This window comes from Benincasa hispida, chromosome 8, assembly GCF_009727055.1.
Source record: "Benincasa hispida cultivar B227 chromosome 8, ASM972705v1, whole genome shotgun sequence".
Taxonomy (NCBI): Eukaryota; Viridiplantae; Streptophyta; class Magnoliopsida; order Cucurbitales; family Cucurbitaceae; genus Benincasa; species Benincasa hispida.
In genome coordinates, this window is record NC_052356.1 from 64,648,830 (window position 1) to 64,664,916 (window position 16,087).

Sequence of the window (16,087 nt, forward strand, 5' to 3'; positions counted from 1 at the left end):
TACCTTTCTTCCACCAAGTTCTTATTAACCAGGTAATATATATATATATCCTTCAATTTATTGCTTTCAGAGAATCTTTTTACAATATGATATTATATTTAAGGACAAATTACAAAAATCACCCATAAAGTATGGTAGTAATTGCAATTTCACCCCTAAACTTTCGGTACTTAAAATTTAGCCCTTAAACTTATACAACGTTAAAATTAGACCATCAAACTTATATAGTTGTAGAAATTTGACTCCCAAACATTTAAATGATAAACATTAAACTCTCAAATTTAGGGTGTGTTTGAAATACATTTTCAAGTGTTTAATTTAAGTAATAAGTATAGTTTAAAAGAAATTTGAGTATTTGGAAATCACTCCAAATAACTTTTCAAGTGTTTATATCTGTTTTTATCAGTGTTTAAATAAAAATGATTTTTTTAAAAATATTTTTTCTCTCAAGTTAATCAAAACGGACTCTTATACAATTGTTAAAATTGGGCCTCCAAACATATAAATGCGTACAAATTTGATTCATAAATATTTAATTTTGAAAATTTAACTTCCAATAAGTTGCATGATTGTTAATTTTGCTAATCTCAAAATCCTAACCTAATAATGCTTCGATACTCTTTCAGGAGCTTTATAATTAACTTTTACCGAGTCGTCAGTTCGGCTTCCCTCTTTTCTTCTATAATTTCAGACTGAATTTAGCCATTGTCTCCAAGTATTGATAACAGATCACAAAAGGAAAAAGAAAAACATATAGCAATGCTTCATCTTCTTGGGCTCCAGAAAATCTAAAAACAAATTAAAACGATAGTATGGATCAGATTTGGCCACGAACAGTTTTGAAAAGATGGGACTCGAAATCTCACGGGAAAAGTGTAACTTATCGGAATAATTTTCAAAATTAAATGGTTAAGGATCAGATTTGTACAAATTTTTAAGATTTGGACTCAATTTTAATAATTGCATAAGTTTGAAGGGGTAATTTTCACCATTAAAAGGGAACGTTGGGTGTGAATTGATTATTATCTGGGGAGTTAAATTATCTGTGTTTGTAGTGTAGAGTCGGGTTGAGTTGGAATTGAAATATCTATATTTTGGGTATGGAGTTAGAGTTGAGTTAAAAAATTTGTGTTTGAAGTGCAAAATTAAATTGAGTTGGGTAGTGCAATTTTTCTACACAAAATTGATTTTGTCTTGAATTTTTACCCTTTTTTAAAAAAAAAAAAAAAAAAAAAAATCAACTAACACATATTTTCTACAATTTTTAACACTAAAATATACTTTTTTTTTTTCATTCTTAAATATAAACAATTCTACGAAGTAAACATATACTAAATATACAAATTTGAATTCAATTTTGAATACTCAATTCCGTAATATATATATATATATATATATATTCTTAAACACCAAGCATATATCCAAACAAATGAAAAAAAATTTCACAACTACTTAGCCATCAATCACGAACACTTAAAAAGTTTCAAAATTGAACAATATTTGTTTTTTCCTTCTTGAAGAATGTAACATATTTTCACCATATAACTTGAAACACTTCAATTGCATAACAATTTTATTTACATCTCCAAAGACATGTCATATTCCAATAAATAAACATTTCTCTAATCCCTAACTCTTCAATTAATTTGAGCTCAACCCATAAATGTAAATTCAAAAAGACAAAAAAAAAAAAAAAAAGATTAAACTAATTCTTATCTTGCTTTTTGCCCATTTGGGAAGTATGAATTTCAATTTTTATGGTTAATGCTTTTTTTGGGGGGCAAACGTTTGACTATTTACATTTTACACTAATACAATGAAATAATTCTTCTTTGTGCAAAATCGATTTTTTGCAAACATTTTTTTGTTCCAGCATTTTTTATGGTTAAGTCTAATTTGTCACTTGCAAATGAAATGATAATGTAAAAAAAAATGTCTATGTACATGTAAAAAAAATGCATAGCAATGAATAACACTCGATACATCACAAACTATTCCCCAATAATTAAACATTTGGACTATAAAAAGTAAACTCCAAACTTAAAACTAATGAACCTCAAACTAATTATTGAAGGAATTATGCAATTAGTTTGGGCCCTACAAGTAAGATAAATTATAGTTAGATTAGAATGAAGCTAAATGTAAATAAAATTCAAATAGATTAGAATGAAGCTAAATGTAAATAAAATTCAAACATACTACAACATATCTTCAAAGGTCCGGAATGAACTAGATCAAAATATTACATTTAATGTAGACAAAATACTATTATTTATATAACCAACAAGCCTATAATATACTTAAACGGTTTGTAAAACGTATGAGTTGAACATGCACATAAAATAGGACTGTCATTAGCTGTTCATTTACGTGTTCACAAAAACTAGGTTTGTTGTCATTAAAGGTCTCGTTAGAGGTAGTTTTTGTCAGGGTTGGTCGCCTAAGGTAAATGTCAATGTTGGTTGATAGAGGTAGTTGTCACCAAAGTTGATTATCGAAGGTGGTCTTTGTCGGAGTTGTGTCGAAAGTGGTCGGAGTCTGGGGTTAGTCGTCGGAGTTGGTCGCCAGATTCGGAGTTGGTCATTAGAGTTGGTGATGTGAAGGTGGTCGTCGGAGTATGTCGTTAGAATTGCTTGTGCGAAGGTGGTCGTCAGAGTTGATCGCCAGAGTTATCGTCGAAGGTGGTTGTTGGAGCTCGTAGTTGATCATCGGAGTTGGCTAGAGAAGATGGCCGTCGAAGTGTGGTAACAATAGTCGCCAACAGTGGTCGACGGGATGGAGCCATTGAAAACATTGGAGGAAGAGAGAATTGAGGTGAGTTGAGGGAGAGTTGGAGTGAGTGGGAGTAAGTTGGTAAAAAGATCAACTCAACTTCATCCACATTTAAATTGGTGGGGCAAATGTTGAGTTGATAATTTTTACTTGCCAAACACCCCCTAAATATTTAGGTGTAAATTTTTACAACTACATAAATTTGAAAGTATAACTTTAACATTTAAAGAAGTTTAAGGGCTCAATTTTAACTCCCGAAAATTTAGGGGTGAAATTACAACTATCATCATATTTTAGGGGCAATTTGTCCTAAAGGGGGAAAAAAGTCATTTTGGTTCTTAAGTTATGGATCTAAATTTCATTTGGTCTATACATTTCAAAATGTTACATTTTTACCTTTCAATTTTGAGTTTAATTACCATTTGATAGGTTTCAAAATGTTGCACTTTTATGATTTCTATATTGATTCCTAAGTTTCAAGATTTGTAGTTTTTCTCTTAATTCTTCACTAAATATTCATCTTTGTCCTTGCTACTTAGTACAAATGTCTATTAATTAATTTATGAGAATTAAATTAATTAAAATTAAATAAGTTTTCACCAATTTTTCAAAATTAGTAAAATTAATTGAAAATTTTCACTTCATAATTATTTTAAATGAATCGGATGGAAGTTAAATCCAAAATAGAAGTTGGTATTTGTGAAAATCCAAGGATAAAAATGTAAAATATTAAAACTTAGGGACAAATGAAAAGTAAATTCATACCTTAAAGATAAAAATGTAATATTTTGAAATATAGAAACCAAAACGTAAACTAAATTCAAAACCTACGGAAAAAAAAAGTGTAACATATTTCTCCCTTTTTTAAAAAATACTATGTTGAATAAGTTTAGTTGACTTTAATATCACTTATAACTGTTTAATATATTTGAAGAGTAATTTTAATTTGTAATCCATCAAAATGGATTAGACACAAATTTGATTATAATCAACTGTTTGTGACCACGAGGTTGAATTCCCCTCCCCATTCATTTGATTATAATCAACTGTTTGTGACCACGAGGTTGAATTCCCCTCCCCATTCATTCATGAAATCAAGGGAAAAGAAACTTATCCCTAAACATTTTAGAGGAAAAAAAAAATACTTATACATGTATCAAGTTGTATCAATTTGGCGAAATTGACGATTAGTTTTGCTTTTTAAAAAACGGACCTTTTGAAAAAAAACTGGCTTTTTATAGACTCGTTTAACTCACCAGATGTGAAAATACTATTTTATCCTTAGAAAATTTTTGAAGAGGCTAAATATTATGATCCCAAGTCACGAGGCAGATGGCTTATCGACATTCAACAATGGCGCACCAACCAGTACATGCGAGGGTGCCATCCTACCCATTCCACCCTAGTTGTCCGCTCAACTATGTCTTCGAGACTTGGGGTTATAACACTAAGCATGACTAATTTTGAAGTTCTTATGGTTGAACTACCGAAAAGAAATTACACATTATTGGTATAATGTGTAATTTTAAGTGTATAAGTGGTAACTTTTAAGTTTTTCACCATTTCTTAACTTAATTTTCATATCTTTAAGATCTCCCTTATTGATCAAGTGGTAAATTCGAATTTTAAATCTTGGACTTGGAATATTACATTTAATATTCCATTAATTTTCATCTGAAACCCTAAATTTAAACATATGTTAAATATTTACCCAAGGTTTAATTTATGCTAAATTCACCCACAAAAGTTTGAGTGTAAGAATAAATCATATTGCCTAAGTTTAGCGTTAAAATTAATATTTTCCCTAAAATTTTCACCCAATAATCCAATCTTACATTGACGGCGACGGTGGCTCAGCGTTGCGCAAATTCCAGAGCGGGTTTTTGGGTCGTGGAGCTCAGAAAGCTCTGCAAAAATGGCGGCTTGTGCAATTAAGACCATCTTTCTCTTTCCCGCCATATTCTCACCTCTTTTCGTCGTAAGCGAGATCGCCTCGCCTGGTCGATCAGGCAACGATGGGTTCATCAACGAATTGCTGGAAATCAAGCTCAGGATCTCTCACTTAGGTGCATACCGACTGTTTTAATTCTTGATAGGATTTAGCTCATTCTAGTTTCTGTTCTGTCAATCCAGACTTCAGGCTGACACGGATTTATTACATAAATTTTCTGTGGTGTCGCTATTTTTTACTTAATAAAGTCGAATGCAGAATCCGTTCTGGAGGAAAGCAAGCAAAATTTAACCGAGAAAAGTAGTGAACTCAAGGCGCAGGAAAAGCTAATTGAGGCTATGTCCCATAAGGTTCAATCCTTGGAGTCTGCTTTATCTGATATGAAGGTTTGATTCATGCGTTATAATGTTCAACATGTTGCTTCATCTTTGTGTGCATTTCGGAGTTTAGCAATTCACACGTCCGAATTCACTAAATGAATGCCAAAATTTGTCTGATTGTAGGTTGAGTTCTACTCTCAATTTAAGCATTTAATTCTCAAATGCATGACAATAGGCAGAAAATTCAGAGTCAGACATAATCTGAATGCTTTATTTCTTTGACAAAATATCGAAATTTATTATTAAGACTGATATTAGCTTAGTTGATTTGCAGAAGAAAACATCAAGTGATGATGAAAGCATTGCTGTTCTGGAGGATGAGGTTTTTCTGTTTACTTTTTCCTATTTAATTTTTTTATGTTAAAAGTTGCATATGTAGATTTTCTGATCCAAGAACCAATTATCTGGTAAATTTTGTTGAAGCATCTTCAAAGGTTCAATTGATCCGTATAGTAGGCTTGGGCATGTTAGGTACGCCGTCTCTGGGCTGAATCAAGAAAGAACAACTTTGACATTCATATTCTGAAAGCCAAGGTGCAGGAAGCTGAGGAAAAACTGGAAGAGGTAACCTCACAAGTTGAGAAGGTATAAATTTCTGACTAGAGAAAGGAACCAGGTTCATTTTTAGCCAGCATTGTTTTGAATGTTATGTGCAGCATGCCCACATATTCATCATGGAAAATGTATAAAACGAAGACGAGTTATTATTATTGTTTTTCATGTTCAATTGACACATTATACACCATCTTTTTGGCCTATAAACTCCATGGTATCCAGTAGCTATCATTATCATGCAATGCTAATTATAGACCATAAGAAATCCTTGAACATCTGGTCATTTGTTGAAGTTTTCATGTTCTTCCTTTTTACATGTTAACACAGAACACGGTTAATTTAACTGAAGAAATATTCATATCCCGGACTCTGATTGAGAATGAGTTCATTTCTCTATATAATTAACATATCTTCTCCTCAACCATCTGATATTCATTGATTAAATGTTCCTTTATGCAAGTATTCCTTCGTGAGTATGCTTAATTTGTGGCCATTTTATTTTCCAGAAGTCTAGCATAGTATCTGAACAGTGGATTCAAATTCGGCATCTAGAGCAGGCTCTTGAAATGTCAAAAGTATGTTCTGCTGGTGCGCACAATGAAAAATTTATTGCTGGCTTTTATGCTGATGTATTGACTAAATTTGTTGGCTTGTGACTAGATACAAGCTTTGAAGGTCCGCCGGCAAGTTGCTCTAACCAGATGCACCTTTTTGAAGGTAATTGTTGGATAAGCTTGGTTTAACATTTTCCTTTTCAGTTACTCTGGCTCGCAAGTCACCCGTGCATTATGGTTACCTGAACCTTCATAGAGCACTGCAATATGAATTATAACCAATGTTAGAATGAAATGACTTTAATCATATCACATTTCTTCCAAATAATTTCACTTGTAAGCGTTATTGAATGTTTCATTTTGGTTATAGTTGGCCAACACGTGTTTTGTCAAGCAACTTCAGAAGGACCTTCAGACATTGAACCATCATCTTTTCAACAAAGTGCCGACCTTGAGTTCCAGGGTTACAGGAGCCATCCATCACCTCCAAAGAGTCTATGAAGAAGCCAAAAAGTATCACCATGAGGTGTGTATGTGTTTGTCAACATAAAGCTTAATCTAATAATTTCTGCAACGACATGGGAATAAAACGAATTAACCAACATATAGATTCTTTTAACCTGTGCTACCTCTATCTCTTAATCTTTGATTTGACATTTGCATTTCATACCAGAATATATATATTGCAGTGGAATATGCATTGCCAATCTCAGCTATATGCGTTTTCATCATGACTATAAGTTTGAATGAATATCTGCAGTTACAAAGACTGATTAAACAAGAAATGGAAAGAAATGAATATGCAGCATATCTTGCCAACAAGGAATTTATTTTCTTTCTGGTAAGCCGACAAAAACCTTGAAGATCTAGAACTTCCTCGCTGGTTTTTTTTTTTTTTTTTTTTGGTGTACTTCCACAATTTAACCATGTTGTATGGTTTTTTAGGCGTCTGCTCTAGTTACCTTCCCAATTTTTGGTGCTTGGATGTTCCTCTCTTCATGGTTTTCCAGGTAAAGGGCCATCCTTGCGAAAAGAGGGCGAAGCTATCAGGAGAGGAGTAGGAGGCGCACCGTATGAGTTTTTGTAGGAGCAAACAGACCGAGTTTCAGACCTATACTCGGACACCTGTTTTCCCTGACTCTCCTGACACTTCTCGCTGTTTTGTTTAGCCGGGAGATAGATTCAAGACATAGTAGCAACCTTCTGCTTTCAAGTGAATATCTATATTTGGTGTAAAAGTTTGAGATATTTGTTATATAACACTTCTTAAAATTTTACATCAAAATGAAAATGAATTACAGAACTGGTGAGCATCAATTCCACTGGATCCATATGATAAGGGGGGAAAGAAGTATAACACTCTTTTGACAAAATTAGACAGGTAGAGGGAGGCGATCAAATATCATAGAAAGCTGTGCCACCAGAAATTCTCACTCCAAAAAATTGTTAAAAAAATGCATAATACAGCAGAAATTTACATTCTCAAAATACTGTTTGCTTCACTATGAATGAAGAATGATGGTGTTTCGTGGCCAACTATAGAGGACTAATGTACAAAACACATTTACAGCAGAAAAATAGTTGTATCTACTCACTGCCTAAGTTCTCTCTTTATCAGATCATAGAATCCTCCGACAATATGGTTAACAATGAGTATTTCACTTTGATAGAGATCCGGGCACCTTCCACGCACAGCTTGGCTCCAGTAACCACCCAGTATCCAGGTGAATTCTCAGGACCACGTACCATTTCTTTCGTGTCGATGATGTTCAACATTTTCATCGCTCTAGAAGTCAATGGTGGACCATCGGGATAAACAGCCGAATTCAATTCAATTTTTGGTTGCTCTTCTGGTTGATGCAACCCTGAACTAAACCTCGTGCTGATGAAGGTGGAGATGAGTCCAGATTTCCGTGATGTTGTTGAAGGACCTTCCCAGTCCGATCGACGAATCCCTGCTGATGCCACCATTGAAAACCCGAGCCTCAGGAACAAGACCTTTCTCATTCCAATAACCTTAACTTCAAACCAAGCCTTCGTGACGATGGAAGCAGAGTCATCATCAATTAGAGAACCATTGTACTCTACTGGAGCAGTGCAGACATGAGAGAATATGCTCCATCTAACTGGTTCGAAATAGCCCTTCTCCTCTGGCTCATCAATGGGTCGATAGCTTAGATCATCTGAGAGTTGGAGGGTCTTGGGAAGAGTTGATAGATGCTGGAGATGAATTGCCAGATGGTCACTTTTCTTTCCTTCCAAAAACAAGCGAACTCCTGTTACTGGACGATTGTGCGAATCAACCTGCAGTTTCAAAATCGTGACACCGTGTGAAACATTCAACAATTTGCATCCAAGCAAAGGGAACCTTTTTGTAGTAGCTACATCGGCAAAGTTGACTGTGATTATCACGTATGCGACATTGCCATCGCTATTTTATCTAACCCAAGTCTTCAAGACAGAAGATTACCTTAGTAGTGTTTACATAAAGCTTGGGCCCCATCAAAGTAAACTTGAGAGATGGAGAAGCTTGTTTCCTATGCCGAGGAGCAAGAGGAAGATCAGCATACACCGGCGCCCACTGTCTAGGCAGCTGAAATTCAAGAAATTGCTGGAGCTCCTCAATTGGAGGTTTATCTGCACAATTTTTCAATGATTAAAATCTAACATTAAAGGCAGGCAATGTTTTCAGGACAATGGCTATAGAGAAACAAAACTTAACAGCAGGTCTGGCATACTTACATCTTAGATACAGGTTCACAGCATGGCTTAGAAATCCATTGCCTCGGACGCCATTCATGAGTGATGTTATCGGCACGAAGGACATCGAGATAACATTAGGTGACTGAGATATGGTTGAGAGCCATTGATTATGACTTTGACCGACATCCACACCTCCTCTCCTAATATAAATTGCCGTCAACTCCTGCATTCAGTCATTTAATTAAATCAGTTCTCATTTGCTTAATAGGTTGATGTGTAGCAATATTCTACTCGAATGAAGAACAGTTAGATGCCGAGATGCTTACATCACCCTTTGAGTGATTGATCACTGGTGGTTTGATAGAGGCAGCAAATGCATTACGAAGCTCCCACGGCAGAGAATATTCATCCTAAAAAGTGAAATGTATGATCCAAATTATCAATACGGTCAATGAGGATACAAGTTTTTTTCTCCTGTTTGGACTTTAAATGTTTAGACATATAGACAATGCAGTTAGTAGATAAATCACTAAACCTAGAAACTTGTTAGCACTTCTAAATTTTCGGTTCATGTGAACAATATGCCTACCAACCATTCATCCTATCAAAATTGGAGCAGAAAGTTTCCTATTGTGTCACAAAAAGAAAAATAATTCACAAACAAGCCATGAAGATAAAGGCAACCGCTATATCAGGTAACTGTTAGCAGATCTGCATCATAACCTCAAACCTCAAGCTTTGGTTTCCATAGCGAACTTAGCAACTTAATCCATATTCTATTGATGTGATTTGATTTTAATCTAAGAAGTTTTAAGGAAAGAACATGAATCATGAGCTACATACAATGCATGAGTCAAGGAAATTTGATTGTTAATCTGAATCTTCTATAATCTCATTCTCGTGACTAATCCAATTTTCCTTCAATAGCTAATCAACATTTACTATTTTCCATATCCTAGCTTCAATGCAATGACATAGCACCAATCAAATGGTGATAGCGATTTATGTTCTTGAGTATTTACCTTGATTTTTGCTGCTGCAGGATTTGACGTGAAACCTCCATTTGCATCTTCAGAAAATTTCTCATCTGCTAATTTCTTTAACTTCTTCTGCACATCGGTTTGCTCTACATTCGATTCTCGTAATTGCCTCATGAAAATGACATCTTTTCCTCCCATTTTTACACCCACAACCACATGAGTACCATACTTCTCAATGAACCTGAAATCAAGTTATATCATAAATAAACATATATTCAGATTAACGCATCAACTAGATAGATCCAAAAAAAAAAAAAAAAAAAAAAAAANCTACATTCGATTCTCGTAATTGCCTCATGAAAATGACATCTTTTCCTCCCATTTTTACACCCACAACCACATGAGTACCATACTTCTCAATGAACATGTAATCAAGTTATAACAGAAATAAACATATATTAAGATTAACGTATTAACTAGATAGATCCAAAATAAAAAAAAAAAAAAAAAAAACACAAAAAAAGAAATAAAACGATAAAAATACATAATAACAATATATACATATTAGCATTTTCTGCCTAAGAGAATTAAGGATACCCACCCGAAAGACTAATGCAATCCATAATGATGTACTGGAAAATACAACATTTTTGTTACCATGAAGAGAAGCAAATACAACAGGCACACTAATTAGTAAGATTAATGAAGTAACAATTAATGCAAAAAAGTATTTAGTTGCATAAAAAAATCAGATATCCAATGTGTTTCACTTTAACAAGTATTTGACATGTGTCTAATGTCTAATGTCTTCGTTAAATAACATTTCAAATGTGACATTCACATGTATTGGCAATTACATGAGACGTGCCTAATGCATGCTGGTGTATCTTATTAGATATAGACATAATCTAAACCAAAGAACTTGTGCAGCATAATGTGATGTATGATAGAATAGGTGAATCTAAGGGATTATACTAATCAGATCATCTCTTAAGTCGATAGTTAGGAAGTTTAGAAGAACCGACCGCCATGAATTGCCCTAGTGATTGTTAGGGCCAAGGGGAAAAAGTGGACTTAACGGAATAGGTTCAAACCACTTGGTCACCTACTTACAAGAAAGATACTCATCCAATACTGAATCACTATTTTTATTTACTTATGGAAAAGTAAGAAACCAACTAAATGCACTTTTCAAGAACTCTTTCCGCCTGTTTGGTGACATAGTCGAAGTAATTTCGAAGATCAGTGCTTCTTCCTCAAGTGTTGGACAGAAAAGTGCTTGGTCGAAAGCATTATTTCCAAAAATCCATTCTCAATCATTCAACAGCATTAACAATCATCAGTGTGTAAATGTGGAGAAGATATCCACATAGAAGTTTGTTAAAGATCAGTGAAGAAGATATTTCAATAGAAGAAACTTCAGTTCAGACAGACAAACATCCAAATGTTCAGATTTCTGCTAAAAAAAAGACAAAAACAAAAGAAACATACTCTGCAAGGGCAGCAGGGTCCCATGAAGAAGGCACCTCCCGTTTGACTTGCTCAGAGAGAGTTATATGAGATTTTTCCAACTCAATGTTATAAAGTGTAATGAAACAACCATCAAACGCAAGACTTCTGGTGGAACCTGCATCATTCTGCCAGCAACCCTTTAAGCCAAACATGGTGTTAAAGAACCCCGACGGAATTTTCCCAGATAGAGATAATTGCTGATTAAACAGCTCCGACATCTGTTTTCCACCAAAAAATACATAAACCCAGTTCGTTTTATGAAGTGAAAAACAATAAAACGGAGAGAATTCTAAGCTATAAACAGTAAAAATCATTTTTTTTAAAAAAAAAAATTGACCTGATTGAAGGAGATGACATCAGAGCGGAATCTGGTGCGCTCGCCTTTGTCGCAGTTGATGGAAGTAGAAACATTAGGGACAACAACGCCGCCGGGAAGTACAAGGTCTCTGGTTCGGGTGAAATCGATGTCGATCAGTTTCGACCCGGATGGACCCGGTTTGCAAGAAGACAATCGTAAGTCATTACAGAGATCATAGCCGAAGCCGATAACCGAAACTGCTTTCTCGGCCGCCGATTGAGGATCGAACCGGTTGATGTTGAAAGACATTTCTCTACGAAAAAGACACCAAAATTCCGGCGAATTGGCTCAATCCCTCTGGGTTTTGATGGAAAGGGGAAGAGGCGACGACTGCGAAGAAGAAGAAGACCCAAAAGGGGTTTGAAAGTGGAGGTTGCTGTTTTCAAAGCGTTTTGCAGAGTTCCAAGTTTTGACCGAAGAAAAGGGAGAAGGGAAGAATTCAGAAGATATAATACAAAAAAGGGGAGAGAGAAATACGGTGGGAGAGGCACTAATGAATTGTTTAATTGGATATGGAAATTGGGATGAAGACTGGTTAAACCAAAGTTTGACTTGCCAGAGTAATTATTAGATTCGGCCACAAGAAGGAGGAGGAGGAGGAGGAGAGATGGCGGCTGAAAAGTCAATACGCGTACGGCCATTAAAAAATGCAGGCACGATCCGCCATCGTAGAAAGTTCGAGTTGGAGTCGAAGGGCCGACCCTCTGAATATTTCTTTACCGAACCCATTCTTATTCTTCTTCTGATTATAAAATTCAGACTGTTTACTGCAATTGTTCGTCTTGCGTGTGCTGCGCTTCACTTTCAACTCTCCAACTGCCCAATTTCATATTTTCAATTTTTCTCATCTCTTCTTCAACGCTCGACTCCATGAATTATTTGCTTTTCTTTTTCTTTTTTTTCTCCCTTTTCTCCAACCATTTTCCAATGGGTCGTATTTCATCGACTTAAAAATATTAGAAGTTTGAATCTTTCTACCTACTTCATTAACTAATGCCTTAGCTGAGGTCGAGCTTAATGAAATACCTAATGAGACATGTCCTCGAATGTCTCAAAGAAAGATCACCTTAGACCAAAATAGACCTAGAGAAAGTGATCGACCTCGACTAGGTCGAAAGTGACTCTACGATCACGCAAGTTGAAGAATTATCCCAAAGCAACCTTGAAACTTGATTAAGAGAACCTACGTGAACCACTCTAATGCATTATGATAGCACTAGAGAGACATAATGAAATAAAAGTTATCTAACACATAACGAAACTTGTTACACGCAATGTTACCTCAATTTCAAGAACATCAAAGATAAAAACTGAAGAAATAACGCAAGAATAGAATGCAAAATGTGGTAACCCAATTTGATGTAATACCACCTATATTGGGGGCAGTGTGCCTATTGAAAGATTTTACATTAATATAAAGTAAAGTGATTACAATGTTATACTTATTTGTAAATAAACGACAATTACAGTGACAAACGAATAATCTAACTCAGTATATGATCACTACATTGGTGATCACACTCCCCCAAAGTGTGAGATTCTCTCTCAACTTCTATCTTTCCAACTTCAAACGAAGACCACTTCACTTGAAATACTTAGGCTCCCCTATGTATGAGAATTCATTCTCAATATGTTGAAAACAATTTACGAAGATCTAGAGAAACACTCAAGATCGACAGTAGTACAAACTTTACATTCATAAGATTAACACATGTGTTTTTCAACACAAACACAATATAAAGACTCAAATATTCTTCAAAGCAGTCAACTCTAAAAAAGAACAACATCTTAAATATGCACAATGAAGGAGGAGAAAACAAACCCATCTTAATTTGAAGATCCCAAAGAAGAAGAAATATCTTCAAGAATAACATGCAAAATTTTCCAGATAAGGAAAATATATCCAGGAGAATCAGTAATCTTGAAACAACTTATAAGACATATCAAGGAACAACTGATAGGACATCTCGGGGAACTAATGTCACAACAACCTTAAAAAGCATTGCCAACACCAAACCTCCAACACATAAGTCCATTTTTCACTCATAAACTATTAATTTGTTGCACAAATCCACTCTCTAAAAGTATCAAAGCATGTATGTAAAGCACCACCTTAGTTTGCAAATCTTTCTACTTAGCAGGTCATGTTTATCAATCTATAATCAGAATTAGTGAAACTGTAATGGGATTCCATTAATAGATCAACAGTAATGAGCCTCAATTGCAAACATAATTGGGTCACTTTTGATCACGTTTGCTTAGTCATTTTGCAAAGATAACTTGATTACGATTGAGACTATTTAATATGCATTGGCTGACATTATTGTCTTTTTACCATTACCGTTATCGTTTAGGGTTAATCGGTAACGATATCTATAAAAGTAATAGTAACTATGACAAATTCATAATTCTCCTATGTAATTAACAAACACAATCAGATTGATCATCCTCAACTCCACAATTTAGATTGTGTTTTGTTGATTACGAATTTGACTATAGGCTCCACATTTCATTAAGATTATAGATCACAGGTAAAGAACAAAAAACATAATCAAATTGGGCTCACTTTTCAGATTACCATTAATAGATTACGATTTTAGAAAAAATAAAAATGGTCTTAGCACGAAGACAATTAAGATGAACTTGCACTGAAAAACGACATTATTTCAATGCCACCATTCGCGTAAAACAAATCATAATAGTTTATCACCTATCAAGAGTTCCTAGCACATAAAACAGAACACACATTAGAACCAAACATGTGTAGCCAAGATCCTTAGCTAGTTTTCACTTCCAAAACAAATGAATAGTGGCCTCACGACATATATAAAGCTTAACAAATGATAACTATTAGCTCTCAAAAATAGTTATTATTCCTAGCTTAATTCAAGCTCGTTAGTGGATTTTATGTGTTTATTTCCCTATTTTGTAGGTATTGAGTAACCAATAGGTAAAATTAATCATTTGGTAAAGAACAGGGTTAATTTGAAGCAATTTAGAGTTGATTTGAACATCCGGACTTCAAAGGAGTTGAAAAGACCAAAATGCCCGAGCTCCACCGAGTATAATCAGCCATCAAACATCATCGAGTACCATCGAGTAAAAGGCTGTCAAGCAATCAAGAAAATGCTACCGAGTTAACGAGTGTCGAGTATCGAGTAGTGAGTATCTGGAAGTGGACGCAACGTTGCAACGCTGCACCGAGCGTCACAATGCTCTGGATTTTCATCAGCACCACCGTTGCAACACTACGGAACGCTCGACTTCGACATTGAGGGACAGAAGCATTAGCGTTGCAACGCTCTTCAACAACGTTGTGATGCTACAACAATTGACGGACGAGCTTGAGGTGCGCACGCGAGACAGCGTTGAGGCCAACATTGGACTTCTTGCTTGATGCATCCCTTCAGCCGCAACAATGTTGCAACGCTATGCCAAGCGTTGCGATGCCCCTGATTTTTTCTATAAATTCACCTCTTCGTTTAGGACAAAATCATGCTGAAAATGCTGAAAAACTTTGTTGTTCTTCCAGGGAGGTCGAGGAGAGGCCTTGACTTTCTCCTTTTTCTTTATGTTTTCAGTATCATTAGGTTAGATTTATTTTATTTTCGGATTATGAATGTGTATTGGAACACATCCCCTCAATTTGTCTATGAATCGATGAGGTAATCTTTCGTTTAGTTCTTGGATCAAACTTTCTTTGTATTTTGATGAGTTTTCTGTTCAATCTTTATGCTTTAATTCAGAATTATGCTTTTCTTAAATCTTGTTTAATTTAGACTTGCTTTTATGTATTGGATTGATGCCCTTATCATGAACACATGTCTTCACTAGTTAAATTCAAGCTCGCACGCATCCTTGTAATCATCCATGCTTTGAGTTTAAACTTGTAGCACAGATTAGATAAGCATGCTTAGGTTTTTAGGTTGTTCATGAATCTTTGCATCACACGTTTAATCTGGATTTAAGGAATAAATTGATTATTTGAACACGGTTGTCTTGACGCTTAATCAACATAGTTGAATTCTGAATCTTAATGCATGTGTTTCTAGTTCTTTATGGTCGCTGAGGACCCAATTGCATCTAAAAGCATGTAGGTTAGTTGAGGCACGATCTTTCCAGCCTTAATTACGAATTAGGACACTCGATCGGTTTGGATTAATTGATTGTCGGCTTTTGTAGAGATTAGTTAATTCACATCGATTGTGTAGCTATGCATGCATAATTCGAACAAATGATATGTTGGCTTAAAACAATGATTTAAATTACATTGAATAGCTACTTGATCTGAGAACCACACGAATCCATTACCGTTTTGTATA

General features: G+C 35.0%; 2 protein-coding genes across 4 annotated transcripts; one reads left to right on the top strand and one right to left on the bottom strand.

Moving 5' to 3' along the window:
- Positions 1–4,579: 4,579 nt before the first annotated feature.
- On the top strand, positions 4,580–7,515 carry LOC120083049. 3 transcript variants are annotated; one of them, XM_039038565.1, is made up of 10 exons: positions 4,580–4,838; positions 4,982–5,109; positions 5,227–5,292; positions 5,378–5,425; positions 5,575–5,688; positions 6,165–6,233; positions 6,319–6,375; positions 6,583–6,738; positions 6,973–7,053; positions 7,158–7,515. In XM_039038565.1, the coding sequence occupies exons 1-10, from the start codon at positions 4,688–4,690 to the stop codon at positions 7,224–7,226; spliced, it is 939 nt and encodes a 312-aa protein (XP_038894493.1). In that variant the 5' UTR covers positions 4,580–4,687; the 3' UTR covers positions 7,227–7,515. The 3 variants fall into 3 exon arrangements, with proteins under 3 accessions (XP_038894493.1, XP_038894495.1, XP_038894494.1); XM_039038567.1 differs by lacking the exon at positions 5,227–5,292 and having other exon boundaries at positions 4,581–4,838; positions 4,982–5,073; XM_039038566.1 differs by lacking the exon at positions 5,227–5,292 and having other exon boundaries at positions 4,582–4,838.
- A 99-nt stretch (positions 7,516–7,614) lies between these two features.
- Positions 7,615–12,597, bottom strand: LOC120083048 (MACPF domain-containing protein NSL1). The gene is made up of 7 exons (XM_039038564.1): positions 11,745–12,597; positions 11,387–11,625; positions 9,938–10,136; positions 9,242–9,325; positions 8,955–9,138; positions 8,683–8,849; positions 7,615–8,516 (listed from the first exon to the last, which is right to left on the bottom strand). The coding sequence occupies exons 1-7, from the start codon at positions 12,012–12,014 to the stop codon at positions 7,827–7,829; spliced, it is 1,833 nt and encodes a 610-aa protein (XP_038894492.1). The 5' UTR covers positions 12,015–12,597; the 3' UTR covers positions 7,615–7,826.
- Between the last annotated feature and the right edge of the window lie 3,490 nt (positions 12,598–16,087).